The sequence below is a fragment of the Sinocyclocheilus anshuiensis genome, unplaced genomic scaffold (assembly GCF_001515605.1).
Source record: "Sinocyclocheilus anshuiensis isolate Anshui unplaced genomic scaffold, SAMN03320099.WGS_v1.1 scaffold175, whole genome shotgun sequence".
Classification (NCBI taxonomy): Eukaryota; Metazoa; Chordata; class Actinopteri; order Cypriniformes; family Cyprinidae; genus Sinocyclocheilus; species Sinocyclocheilus anshuiensis.
The window spans coordinates 58,773-74,138 of record NW_015548208.1 but is presented as its reverse complement, the minus strand read 5'-3'; the positions used below and the strand labels follow the sequence as shown (position 1 = coordinate 74,138).

At 35.0% G+C, this 15,366-nt stretch overlaps 1 protein-coding gene across 1 annotated transcript in view; it reads left to right on the top strand.

Annotated features, from left to right (window-relative positions):
• The window catches only part of LOC107653664 (glypican-6-like), a 69,785-nt gene that overhangs the window by 48,089 nt on the left and 6,330 nt on the right, over positions 1 to 15,366 (top strand). Inside the window, exon 2 of the mRNA XM_016440443.1 lies at positions 9,639 to 9,797. Coding sequence (XP_016295929.1) covers positions 9,639 to 9,797 — 159 coding nt within the window. The remainder of the gene's footprint in view (positions 1 to 9,638; positions 9,798 to 15,366) is intronic.

Here is a 15,366-nt window from a genome sequence, read left to right as displayed (position 1 = left end):
CCATTTAATGTTTTGCAAATTAACAAGCATATTTTGCTCCAAATTCACATCTGTAATTTAATTTAATTTCATTTCATTTAATTTTGCCTATTCTCTAATTCTCACTACATTCACAATGTATTACATTAATATAATAATCATAATAATAATAATAATAATAATAATAATAATAATAATAATAATAATAATAATAATAATAATAATAATAATAATAATAATAATAATAATAATAATAATAATAATAATAATAATAATAATAATAATAATAATAATAATAATAATAATAATAATAATAACATCAGCTTAGGCAGTACAACAAAATTATCAGATGTATAATTACTTTAAAGTTGAACTTTTTCATATTACTATAATGAGAATTAGTTTTAAAATGTTTTTATTTTATTGTATTTTTCCCCATTCTCTATTATAATTCTCATTACATTCACATTATTACATTTGTTTAAATATATATTTTTTTTCACATTACAGACATTGATTGATTGATTGATTGATTTAGTGGGGAAATTAGCTTAATTTTTGATGTCTTCAAAATATTAAAGTAATAGTAGCCTTAATTTGCATTAAGAAAGATGTAATATCTTTTAGTAGTGAAACTGTATGAACCAGATCAATGCTTCTGCTGAACTCCAGCTCGCTGCCTTTCTCTTAATAATGCGGTAATAGAGCACCTGAGCAAGATCTATAAAGATAGTTTAACATCCCAACATGTGCCCGAGTCCCAGGCTTGGTCTAGCAGTAGCGGATGAGGCTGGACTCCAAGCACCTCTTGTGAAGTCACTGATGTGGAGCTGCTTTTGATGAGCACGTATCTGATGGCGGATCGATTGGCTGCAGAACTCACAGCGCTATCGAACGCGGCTCCTGCGACGTGCGAAATCAGCCTGCAGTGGATTAGTCATGGAATTAGCAGAGAGCTCAGGTTTCCCCGTCTCGGCCAGCAATGCATGACGAAAATCTCTTTGCGGTTCTTAAATGAGTCGGAGTGCTCTCTGGTTTTCGCCATCCCATCATTCTCTCCAGGGCCACACTACATGATAAATGACTTATTGGGTGGCCACTGACAAAAGTCTCCACACACCAGTCAGGCAATAAACAACAATGATTATTGATTTTTCTATGCTCCTCGCCACAAAACAAAATGAACCAAAATGACATGTGGTTTGTCGGGACTGGCTTCAGGTGCTGCGAACGGTGTGGGCTATCAAAGAGAGTGGCACATCATCTCTGTCGGCTGTAAATTAGGCTTGTGCTGTTTTCGTGAGGTGCTGGAGGTGAGCGTGCTGGCAGAGAGGCTCTCGACAGGCCGTGGGACCCACCATATGGCAGCGGCCATATGCAGGAGATCCCTGTGGCCAGGTAGACTAATGAATACCATGGAGAGTAGTTCCAAGTTTTTTTGGCCTGACTTTGTTCACTGGGCATAATCAGATCCCATGGCTGGTTTTGCCACAGTATGAAATCTCTATCCTGCTATTCTTTTCAGAGTAGTGTCAAATACCTTCCATATTGTTCCCAGAGGGTTTGCATGATCAAATCAATTCCCATGACATTTTCCACTTATCCAGGGAAAATATTCACTATCAGGTCAGGAAAATATAGTGATGTTTTCACCACAAAACATTTTTTTTTTACTTTTATATTATCTATCTGTCTGTCTGTCCGTCCGTCCGTCCATCTATTATTAGGTTTATGGTTTAGTATTTTTATTAAATATTTAAAATATATATTTTAATTGTTAACAGTATATTAGGCAATATTTACGTGTGTGTGATATTTCAATAATTTTATTTATATTACAGTTTTTCTCAGTCGCGTTGGTGCAGTTCTCAGATCAGAAATTAAATTCTCAAAACTACTTGTTCATCATCTAGTCACTCGTGCACATCATAAAAGCAGTTTCTCATTCTTTTGAACAAGTCGCGATTGCTTTGGTACATTCATGCAATTGATTATGTACATTTGTCTGTGGTTTCCTACATTATCAGTTGCTAATGTCATGTTGCTCAAAATGTATTATGTAGTTCTCTGTGTAATAGTCTTACCCCTCAGAACATCTAGTTATTAGTTCATTGTAGTTGTCATAAACTGTCAAGCATATTTTCTACACATTTCGATTAGACTTTTTGTAAATTTCCCATGAATTGTGGTGGTGAATCTTGACTCTCAATAATGACGAGAAATGTAGATCATGCCAATGATAAACCAGTTCTCTGAAATAGCTCAAAGGTGCACCTCATTAACGTTCAATTGGAAAGCATAGACAGAGGACACCGCACTAGTTACAAATTCTGACATTCGATGAACATCCAGGAAATTATCAGGATCAACAGCTGAGAGGAGGAATCTATTCCTCCTCTCAGCTGTTGATCCTGATAATTTCCTGGATGTTCATCCATAAGGATGCATGGTGGAAGGGTACAGAGGCAAAACAGAGGAAAAGGCAGAAGAAGCCAAGGACATAGGAGCATATCAGATGAAATAAGGGCCACTGTGGACCATGTTGTCAATCATGACCTTACAATGGCTGAGGTGGGTTTCCTGTGTTTGCCGTTGTAATTTTGTATTTTAGCCTTTGTGCCCATATTTATTTTTATTTTCTATATCACAATAATACGGTGACAGAGAAGTGCAAAACAAATCACAGTTTATGACAACTAGATCAACCATTTTGCATTTAATGACTTAAATGATGAACTAATGATGAACTAAAATTTGGCGAGGGGGGAGGGGGGGGTAAGATTGTTGCACAGATAACTATTTAATGCATTTTGAGCAACATGATATTAGCAACTGATAATGTAGGAAACCGCAGATAAATGTACATAATCAATTGCATGAATGTACCTGTTACGGGGCTGACGAGACGAGAGGCATGCGGATCGATGTGCAAGCTTTTATTCACAAGAGACGTGGTCAAAAAACACAGGCAGGGTCGAACAACAGCAAACAGGTATGGCACAGGCAAGACAAAGAATATTCCTTGGGCTAGCGTGGGTCTACGATCGGCGAACATGACAGTTCGGATTCTGGACAGTACCAAAGCAATCGCTACTTGTTCAAAGGAATGAGAAACTGCTATTTTGATGTGCACAATTGACTAGATGATGTGGAGGTTGAACAAGTAGTTTTGAGAGGATGATTCGAGAAATGCACCAAAGCGACTGAGAAAAACTGTATTTAATATTAATTTTTTTATATTTAATGTTATTATTATTTTGTTTCATTTTTATTTATCAACTATTTTATGAAAATGTTTTTTTATTTTGTCACAAAGTGTCAGAAAAATATATCACTCCTCAAAATCAATTCATAATTTTAATTTCAGTTTGACTTTGGAGATGAAGATAAATAATGAAATTGTAGTTAGTTGTAGTAGAAACAAGATTTTGGATCCCTTTTTTCTTCTCTATTTACTACTTCTCTTTTTTATATAATTATATAATTTCAATTTAATAGTATTTTTTTACCACTATATGTATCAGTGGCGAGCGGTGACTTTTTTAACCAGGTATGCTGAGTGATAAGATCCCCTCCCCCATCGGTTTTTAGGACACGCAAAAGGGATCACAGATGACAAATAAGAAAAAACGTGGCACGTGTCGATTTAAAAGTATGCACATTTCCTACCTTATTTGTAAATGAAATTCATCTCCAATCCTTCTTCTATCGTTTCAGGTTTATCCATTGTTATTCGAATGCAATAAAAATATAGCTGGTTTTCAAAGTAAAAACCGCCAAATAAGGTTTACACGTAGTTATGTTATGATACCTAATCAGAGGGTGGGGAGATGGGGGATTACCCCGGTCTATATGTCTCTCTGCATCAGCTAAATTATTTGTTTATTCACAGTGAATAGGAGTTAAAACTCCCACCCGGGTGACATAACAGACCATGCAAAATACCCAAAAGTATTTAAAATATTGCAAAGTAACGTTGCAACCTTGCAAACAATAATAAAATCAGAGAAGGACTTCAACTGTAAGCGACACGAGCATACGCAAAACAATATGATGTTTGTTATTATTCAAATTGTATATAGCCCACGTTTTTCTAAACATTTTTTTTTAATTTTCCGCTTAGGCAATAACGTTGTCAATAACGTATATCTTCAACATACGTTGTCTATGACCAGCAATGTAAGTTGTTAAGTGGATTTTTTTAAATTTGCTTTGGTTGAGAAAATAAAAATATACAGTTTTTTTTTTTTTTTTTTTTTGATTTAGTCGTGTTGGTTTTGCATCAAACACAATGTAATTTTCGGCAATCGAGATCTGGCAGCAACAGCGCATTTTTCCGCTTGGGTGAGCGCTTTGCGAACAGTTTACCTCATGCATTAAATCTGCCGCAGACCAGCAAATCACTGAGAATGCTCTATAATCCTGACCAGTCATAGCAACAGAGCGGAGGTGAGAAAGCTGCGGAGAATCCGCTCGCCCGGAAGCAACCATAACTGACGTAGATTTACAGAAAATTACTGACGTTTGGCAAAAGAAATCATTTTACGTACTTATTCCTAACTCTTTCAGCTTTAAGTTACATTTCAAATGACAAGGGATCAATTTATAATCATGTTTATATGAATTATCCCGTGAACTTATTCTCTCAAATGGCCTGGGTATGTGGAGCATTCGCAGCTTATATGGACGGAACGCCACTGATATATACAGTATATCACATATACATACATACATACATACATAAATATATATAAGAAAGTGGTAATAAGTCGTGAAAATCAATCTAATCTGCATAAGATCTCTGATGAAGCCTTTTCTCCAAGAATAGTGAGTTTCAATTAAGTTGCAGTGTTGTATTTCTGTTTGACTTTGATCATAACGTAATGAAACATGACAATTCTGTATGCTCAGATAAACTTCACAGAGTGAAAAATGCATTTCAAAAGCCACATACAAGCAGGAAAAAAACGACAGGTAAAAGCAAACCGTTCCGTTGGTTTTAAAAACCCCGTCTCAGTTCAGATCCAGGGGGAGGTCTGAAGATGGAGAGCTACAACAGTTTGTCTTCTGTTTAGCAATATAATCCCATCATCAATTACTTCCATTTACTCACTTTTAAGGAAAGCTAATTTGTCTTACACTACAATCAAACCCTCATTATGTGAAATGTAATTACTGCCAGCTTGAGTCAAGATTCAATTGTAATGATAGAACTACAGATGCTTCCTTCTCCTCCAATCCTTCCCAAAGCAAACAATAGACACTTTTCTGTTCCCGTGATGTCTTTTTGTTTGGCTTTGTTTCTTCAGAGCTTATTTAACTTTACACTACATCACTGTATTTTCAAAGTGACGGCCGTATCTCTAATTCGATTCATTGGCTCCACTTGAAGGCCTCTCCGTTGATGAATTGCACAGCTTATGAAATTAGGCAGATTGTGTGGAAACTGGCCCCATACATGTTAAAGTGAAACAAAAAGCTGTCGTTTAATGGACGACAGGCGGTCTCTGTGACCCACGAACAGGGCTGATCTCATATCTGGATCTCATCAGCATTGTAAGCATGCATTACACTATATCTAGGCTTCGATACGAGTTAAACTTTATCAGCGTTTGTGGCATTATATTGATTCATATTTTTATCTCATTCTGCAGTAAATGCTTTAATTAAAAGAAAAAATCAAGCTTATTTCATTTCTGCTCTAGAACACCAGTTTTTTTTTTGTTTGTTTGAAAAAGGGATTAGACAAAATTATATCAACGTTATGCCATGAATGATGTTGATAAAGGTTCATTACCGAACTTATAGGACATTCCTTTTAAAATTTGCAAGTAATTTTATACTTACTTTCTTTCACTTATTTTTTCTTCTATTCTATTCTATTCTATTCGTAAAAAAAAGGACAAGACAAAATTATTCTCTTTGGTAATTGTTCAATGAATTATAATATATTTTGTTAATATAATTATTTTCTTTACTTTTTCTGCTCTCTTCGCTACTATTTTGTTCATTGCAGAATTCATGCAGATTGACAGTAAATTTAGGCTAAAGTTGTAGAAGATAATTTTATATACAAATAATTCAATATAAACCAGACGAGACAGACCTGGGAGCAATGAAACATCATGGGAAACACCTAGGACAAATTAAACATGGGAAAGGAAGGCACATGAGGAAAACAACCACAAAACACGGAACAGAGTCTGACACCAACATTGTGGTTCATCCTCAGGATGATTTACTACTGGTTTATATTGAATTATAGGAAGTACAGCGAGTTTATCTGAGCTCTGGAAGTTTAGCTAAAGCTGTTACCTTAAATTATTTAACTTGCACCGTGAGCAAATACTATAAAAACTGAGTAGAAATTAAAATTACTAAATCCTTTTTCTTTTCCAAAAAATACTGAAAAGTGGAATCTAATGCCGTTTAATTTCTGTGTGAATCTCAGAAGAACTGCTCAATGTCTGTATTTACTTCTATATTAATTTAATATAAAACGTCTATAAAAAGTTTTAAAGTATCACTTCTGCATATTAACCAAGATGCTTTTCTAAACAATAAATCAAACTTTGGATTATATTTACTATCCAGCGTGATTGGTCCATGGAGATATTGGCCCATCAAAGAGATGTAAATTCAAACCATGCCCAGTGGAGGAAGAAGCTTGAAATTGTTTTATGAAGCAAGTGGTGCCGTAGAAATGTCTATTAAGTCTATAATTTCTATAATGATGCAATAGAGCGTAAGCATCAAAACAACTGACTCCTGAGGAACAGAAAATAATGAAGAAGTAAGTCAGCTGTTTGAATAAGATCATGGTTATTTTAATTTGAAGTTATCCTCGGGGTGTGGAGAATTTCTCTTAATATGAGTTCTGGATTATTGATCACCTTAAAAATGTAATAAGTAAAACAAAATACTACAAACTAATTTAATGTCTGCAACTCACAGGCTCATTACTACTTTAGCATGTTGTTGCTGGTTGCCAGATCATTATTATGTGGTTCCCAAATCAGAAGTCTCTGTGATGAACTTGTGTGTTATGTGTGTTACTAATGCTCAAGTTAAGTTTGTTTAACTCAAAGTATGAGGAATAATATAATATATACATTTGTGCATGTCCAGCAGCATGCTGTATTGGTTTTAGTGGCCATGGGGTCTTTCTGATATGTTTCTGTACTAATAAATAAAAGATTGCATGCTGTTAAATGTACCTGTGGTTGTGTAGACCTAGATTTTTCAAACATGCTGTCTGTTAGCAAACAGAATCTCAGATTTTAGTTGGACCTAGTTGGTTGGTAAGCTGGTTTGGTTGGGTTTGAGCAGGAATGGTGAAAACATACAGATTCACTAACATGATATTATTGTACCTCAGCATTTAATCTTGCTGCCAGGTTTGATGTTGAATCTTTTGATGGAGAGAGCGTGTTGATTTGCACTGTATTGTCATGCCCACTTTATATTAAGTGGCCTTAACTACTATGTACTTACATTTAAATTAATAATTTGGTACAATGCACGTATTGTGTACATACATATTTTTACATTGTACTTATATGTGAAACATATCTGTATGTAATTACATTTATGATTACGCTGTTGACCCATCCCTTACACATTAACCCACCCTTAAACCTACCCTTACCACCAAACCTGTCCCTAACCTTACCCGTATCCCAACTCAATAGCAGCTAAAGTGTTTTGCAATACAATATGAACACAATAAGTATGTTGTACTTATTTTTTGATGTAAGTACATAGTAGTTAAGGTCACTTAATATAACGTGGGACCAAATATGAATAGCAATAAGACAATAATGATAATAATAAGTTATTTGACTGAAGTAAAGAACTGCTGAAAATTCAGCTTTGCATCAATGGAATACATTACACTGTACTATATATTCACATTATTCACAAAGAAAACAGTTATTATAAATATTTAAAAAACATTTACTGTATTTTTGATCAAATAAATTCAGCCTTGGTGAGCAGAGGAGACGAACAAACAAACATACAAACCTTCCGTAGCCCAACTTGGAATGAATGCTGTGAATGTTATACATTAATTTATTTTATATTATATAATTATAATATTTACCAGTCAGTTGCTTGGTCAGTCCTGTGTACAAATTGTGACATTTCTTTATCTGTAGCTTGTAGGGTAGAGAAAGACTTTATGAGCACTTCTGGTAGGACTGATCTTGTTGTCTGTCTGTGGTAAATGGTCATTGTCTCACCATCTCTCACTGGCATTTGAACACCAGCAGCACTCACTTGAGCTTCTCATAGTCAGCTTTTCCAGCTAATTACAATGCTGCGCTTCAATCACGCTCCGTGCCCAAGGTTTCAGAGATAACGATCCATAACGATCCGCCACATCTGTGCCGAGATAGAGAGGAGAAATGAGAGAAAATGACCGTGAATGAATAACTTAATGTCTTGGAACGGTTTGCGAAAACCTCATGTTTATCATGACCTCACCTCAGCGTGCTAAAAACCACTTTGCGTTGAAGCCAGTGTAACACGTGTTGAGAAATGACAGGCTTTTCTTCAGATATTTTGCCCTCATGAATTACTTAAATCTTTCTGTGATGAAATGTGTGGGCTGCGTCTGTCATTATCTGTGATGGGCTCATCTGACACCAACCAGCTGTTGGCGTACTGTAAGACGAGCGATGAATCTGCAACTGAGCATCTCATGAGCTGAGAAACATTATTGTGCTTCAGAATTCAGCTGACCTGGAATTTTGTTGCTCAGGAGACATATATGACTTCTTATGTATGTTTTTGTTTAAATATCAACTTTGTCTTTGATGTTTCTTCTAAAATTCCTTTGGATAATTTTTATTTGCTAAACAACAAACAAATTTTAGGCAGGAGATTTCAGCAAATATAGCCCACAAGAGAGAAAAAAAAAAAAAAAAACAGGTTACACACAGGCCTCAAAAGTTCAAACACCTAATGGAACACAAAAATACCATACATGTTATAGAATCCCCCCCTCACCCTCCCCAAAACTTATATATTTAATATAATGTTTTGGTCATTTGACCTTGGTCAGGAAATTCTCTGCAGGATTTTTTTAAAATCTTTTCTGTTTATGATATTTGTTGACATTTTATGCATTTTACAATGTGTGCAAGGTCATTTGCTGTCAGTAAAACAAAATTAAATTGACCTTTTAAGTACTTAAGCTGGAGATAGATTTACTTCAGAAGCACAAATGCATATGATATGCAATTTGTTATGCACTACATACAATATCACATTGAACATATTGTAATGTTATGTCGCCTGTCAAGCATGAAATTTAAAAAAAAAATAGATGGGAAGTATTTTTTCACACTGGCACTCTGACAAGTTTTCTACTTGTTTGCAGTCATTAAAAAGCTCACCTGAGTGCAAAACACGTGCCTGGAGGAAGTTTGAGGATGGCTCTCAAACATCCATCTGTGTCTTTGACGTAATTAAAGATGTCACATCCAGCAGCGACATGCACCATTAATTTCTGTTGGTGCACCTTCACGTCTTCAGTGCGGTTTGGGAAATCACACATCGCAGCGCTGGCTTAATGAAGCATGTTTGATTTGGTGTGAAGAGCTCCGTGTCTCCCAGTGCGGCTATGTGAAATATGTCCTTCTCTCATCCCACAGGTGAACATCTGCGGGTTTGTTCCCAAGACTACACCTGCTGCACTTCAGACATGGAGGACAGGCTCAGCCAGCAGAGTAAACTGGATTTTGAGAAATTAGTGGATGAGAACAGCCGCACCATACGGACGATATTTACCTCCAGACATAAAAAGTTTGACGGTAAGTGTGCAACAATTGGTTTTTAGTTTGATTTGTGTTTTCTAGCCCAACATTATCATCCAGGCTTTTTGGTTTAATAACCGGATAGTCCGTAATAAACAGATGCAATGCGAAGCAATCATACTTTCAATGTGCAAATTACACTGGGATTGATGTGTAATGGCACCTTGCTGAGTTAAACCTGAAGTACACGGGGAAAAAAGCAAAAAATCCACATTTTTGTGGAAAACGTTTAGTGTTTCTAGTTGCAAATTTGAAGTAGCAATTTGTGAACGAATAGTTCGGTTGAGTCAGGTCTTTTGAATTAATTGTTCGATCTGGTTTAGAAGAATGAACCTGCAGATGAATATTTGTGTAGTGAGAATTTAAAATTGTTTAGTGTTAATATTAGTGAATTTCAAGTAGCAATTTGTGAACTAATCATTCTATCAAGTCACATCTTTTGATTGAATTGTTCGATCCAGTTCAAAGACCTGGGACCTGACGTATAAATGTTGCCTACGCACAAAATGGGCATGTAAATGTGTGTACGCAATTTTCCACGTACATATTGAGATTTATAAAAAATAAAACTTGGCGTAAATATGTGCGCACTGTACGGGTACTCTAGACCGTGCGTACGCACTCTTTTACTGGCATAATAGCGAAGCCTAATGATTTCAGACTCTCTTTTCCTTTCAATATACACATTTAGATTAAATATTCTGCTCATTAATGGAGTTAAGCATTGACATTACATAAAGTCATTATTCAAAAGCTAAAACTTATGAATTTAGATATTTAGACATATTTGTAGTGGATGTGCTGTTTTTTGATCACTTTTCTTGTTGCATGCTGTTTTAATGGCAGCGAGGAGTGCTAGGCACACAGTGCTGTTTCTTTAAACTGCAGATCTCATGTTAAGAGAATTTTTTTTTAGCAAGAACATCAACGATGCGCACTTACTTCGATATTGTGGCAGAAACTGCTGGATTTGGTGGTCGAACGGTCCACTGGCAAGTTTAAATAGGTCCGAATATATATGCCTACTGCACAACCAAGGCTGCACAGAGGTGTTTATTTCGCGAACATTCAGAACATTATGAAAATAGAATTGTGATTGAAGGATAGAATCTGAAGCAAACGATAAGATTTGCACGTTTCTTTTTCGTACGCGTCAGACAATTATGTACACTTAGGCCTATTTACACACACCGTATTTCTGAATCAACTATAGCCTATTTAAATATCCTAAAACATTTAATTTGTTTAAACAATTATATACTGCTTTGGCCAGTGGAAAAGAAAGAGATCCACTCTATTCTAAAAAGATTCTCTGAGAAGTATTTTATACAATTTTGTTTTTACATTCATTTTGATATATTTATTCGAAAACAAGACAAAGACAGTGAATACTTTTTTTAGCAATGTATTGTACCGTACCGTACAAATTGCATTTTAGTCCGCATAAAATGTCATATTTTCCTAATGTTTTGTACCTTTGTAGGTGTTAAACATGGTGTCACGTGGATGGGAATATGCATGGAGATGATATGCAGATGAGGTTATGCATAGTAAAACTAGGTGCTGTAAACTCCATATATGGTGATTTTGGGGAGGAGTTGCATGTATGCACAATCTTCCGCTGACAGGGATTTATAAAAGGATATTTGCGCAGGTTCTGGTGTACGGTTTTATAAATCTGAAACTTTTGTGCGGACGTACACTTTTAGGATGAATCTACAGAAATTTTTATACACGAGGCCCCTGAACCTGCAGATGAATCTTTGTGCACTAAAGTTATAAAATGTTTAGTGTTACTAGTAGGAATTTGTGAACGACTCATTCTATTGAATCAGGTATTTTGATTGATGGTTTGAGCTGGTTTAGAAAACTGAAACTGCAGGTGAATCTTCATGTAGTAAAATAAAAAAAAAATGTTTAGAGTTACTACCAGTGAGTCTGAAGTAGTAGTTTTTCATTTTATTGCATCAAATCTTTTGAATGAATCGTTTGAAACTGTTCAGAAAATTGAAACTGCTGATGAATTTTTGTATAGTATAGTTGTAAAATGTTTAGTGTTACTAGTGTGTACGAATCATTCTATTGAATCATTCTATTCTATCAGGTCTTTGCAGTTGTTTCATAACACTGGTCTGTATGATTTATTTGGAAATCGATCACAGTAGTTCTTGAGCTTCATTGAAAATGTTGCACTAAGTCATCGTAATTCCCATCTTTTTCCATTTGGTTTATCTAGTTTGTTGCTCATGAATAACTTCTCAAGACTTTAGACAGGCAACGATAAAAATACAAATAAATATATGAATTCTGGTCGATTTCAAAGTGTTTTGGATATGGATGGTAATGGACGGTTGTATTCTTTAAGCTAAGCTTTAGGTGTGTTTTTTTTTACATTGTGTGGGAATTTTAGTCTGTTATTCAAAAGGTTAATTAATTTGTGTCGTAAATGTTGATTGTAAAGGGAAAGTGCTCAAACCTTGGACACAATTTCTGTTTGTGGAAATATGTGCTCTGACTAACTTGTAATCTACTTTTGCAGTCACAGAAATGTTCCTTATGTAATCTTTATCTGTGTAGTATCTACTTTTTAACCTTTTTTTATGACTTCCTTTAGGGGGTTCGGTCCTTATTAGGTGGGTCAGACCCGCTCCAAACCGCCACTATAATTCACCTGGAAACCAGACAGACCTGCTCCGTACAGCTCAAACTAATTATACAGTTTTTGAAATGTCATAATGAAGGCGTACAGTGGAGAGCTGGAGTACATATTCACGGGTTTTGTAAAGGTTAATATTAGCGCTCTTGAAAAGTTGATTTGCATGTAGTGCGAATGGAAATGCCACTTGTTGAGCGTGTCATGTGATTTAAACAATCTCTGCTGTGTCCATAGAAGATCCAGTGCAAGTGGATTGACTTTTTTTTACTTTTTATGTTTGTATTTCTCTGGCTTTATAAATGGGACTTAATGGAGATCACAGTTGCTTGAAGTATCTAAAATGTCTCCTCAAATTCCTCAGGAGAATAAAAATAAACCCAAATACAGTCAATAATTGTCATACAGTAAGAGTACACTAAAAAGAGGCCTAAATGTAAGATTTAATTATGTGTATTGCATATAAAATTTCCCGGCAACCTAATAAACTTAATGTGATGCATATTTGTCAGTCATACATAAATGAAACCAGTACAATTTTTGAAATAGATTTAAATAAATGTGTTTGAAATATATAAATAGAGATAAAACGGTTATTGCGCCCCATTCCGCCCCCTTTCCAGCGGTGCTCTTTCGTTCCTCCATAATCAGTAAAATCATGTAACGAGACTTTTGCAAAACGGGACGTGCTTGATTTATTTAAGTTGATTAGATTGATTTATGTTTTTAAAAGCATTAAAGAACTTGCGCTTCCTCGGGAAGATTACTGTGGATGCGCTCAGAGACGGAACACAACACGGACATGTAAAGTCATCTTTTAGCGCCTAAACGGTCAAATACACCTAAAAATGTGTCAAAATGCGGCGCTTAACGATTATTCACGTAAACCCCCGTTGGTTATGTAATAAATTAATGTAAAGAGTTAAGAATGAAAATAAGTGTGTAACAGTAAATTGTATCCGTGCGGCTCTTAAAGAGACAGCGGGCTATATTCCTGTTGCCGACTGTGTGCTTAATATTAATCAAACAACAAAAGACACATTCAAAATCACTCACTGCTCTTGACTGAAGGACTTTTGTAGCTTTAATAAGAAACAAAGGAAGTTTAATTCTTACAGTGAAGACTATGCTGTTTTATTTTACATTAGGTTAGTAAATTTCTCTAGTAGGCCGTTAACTGAATACTTTAGACTTGTATTAAAAAAACTTAAAGCACAGTTTGTTTCATTTCTATATTTTTTATTATATTGTATTCTTTTGCTTTTTTATTACTGGCATTGTATGCCTTTGCTTTTTTATTACAGTTTAATTATTTTCAATAATTTTGAGGACCTTTTTTGTTGTTGTTTTTTTTTACTAATATTAGTTGCTCTGGTATTCTGCTGTGGTATTGAGAATTGTGACATTTCACTGGTCTCTAAAATGTAGAAGAACAACAGAGTTTTTAAAAACCCTCTTTTGTGCAGAACTACTTCCTTTCGCCACAGTTTCAAATCTCAGATTGCCAGTTTAACAGCTGAGCTCAAGCCTTCGTTACTGCTTAGAAAACGTCACTTTAGAACTAGAAATTTGAAAGTCATCGAAAGCTTATTGTATTACTGTATTATGAGAGAGAGAGATGGACTGAGCGAATAACCCGTTTCTCAATACCAAATACTAGTGTTAATTAAATACTATTATAAGAGTATTTAACTAATATAATAGTATATAATGGGGAAGTCGTGGCAGCAATAAATGGTTGCCCACTGCTCCGGGTGTGTGTTCACGGTGTGTGTGTATTCACTGCTGTGTGTGGATGGGATAGATGGGATAAATGCAGAGCACTAATTCCTAGTATGGGTCACCATACTTGGCCACATGTCACTTCATAATTATATACTATTATAAGAGTTGCTACGCAATTCAGTCAAAAGTACAAAAGCTTAAAGTTAGCCTAAAATATATAGTAATGAATATTTGCCCTCAGCCTATTTGCTCTGGGAGAAATAATAGATTAATGAGACCAAAGACTGCCTGTTAGATTTACCCAAGACAAATTATATCTGAAGCTGACGCCATGGAGCTCACATCTCTGAAAACTTTGAAGCAAATTTTTAAATACAGTAGGTGTTATCTTTATTAACAGACCACATATTTGAAGTCTAAACAATAACATTCTTGCCTAAAAAACTTGTACAATTGTGTATTTATTTTACTGCCTTTGTTTATTTAAATATATACAAATTTGTAAAAAAATATTGTAATCTAAGAACTATTTCGAATCCTCATTAAGACTTTTATTATAAAAAAGTATAGTTGTATTACATAAGAATTAGATATTTTGCATTCAATTAGACCATTTTGTGAAAATTGTCTAAAATAATTCAAAACAATTTTAATATTTAAACATACAAAAATTGTTCTTCTGTAATAAGATCTTACTTTTAGGAGTTTTACAAACCAACACAGAGGCTGTGATGAACATAGCCGGCTTATTACACTGACAGTTTGTAAATTACGCTGGCAAGCTGCTGGATCTGGGCATGACGGTGATTATAGATGCTGTTTTGGGCCAAAGGAATGGAAAAATTTCATTAATAGTGAACAGGGCCATTAATACTTAAGCAATGCCATTAATAAACCTGATATAAACAGGCGGAGTGGTTTTAGCTTTTTGGCCATTGTAGACGAAATCAACAAAATTCAAAGCTCTGTTATTAATTATGTTCTGCTTTGAAATGTACAGTTTGTTTACACTTAGTCAACTGCATTAGCATTAATTAGTAATTAGCATATCAGCATGTAATAATTTGAGGAAGTGATGAAGGTGTTGTTTGACCTGTTGGCTGTTTTATGGATATTAAAGGGATAGTTCACCCAAAAATGAAAATTTGCTGAAATTTTACTCACCCTGCAGGCCATCCAAGATGTGGG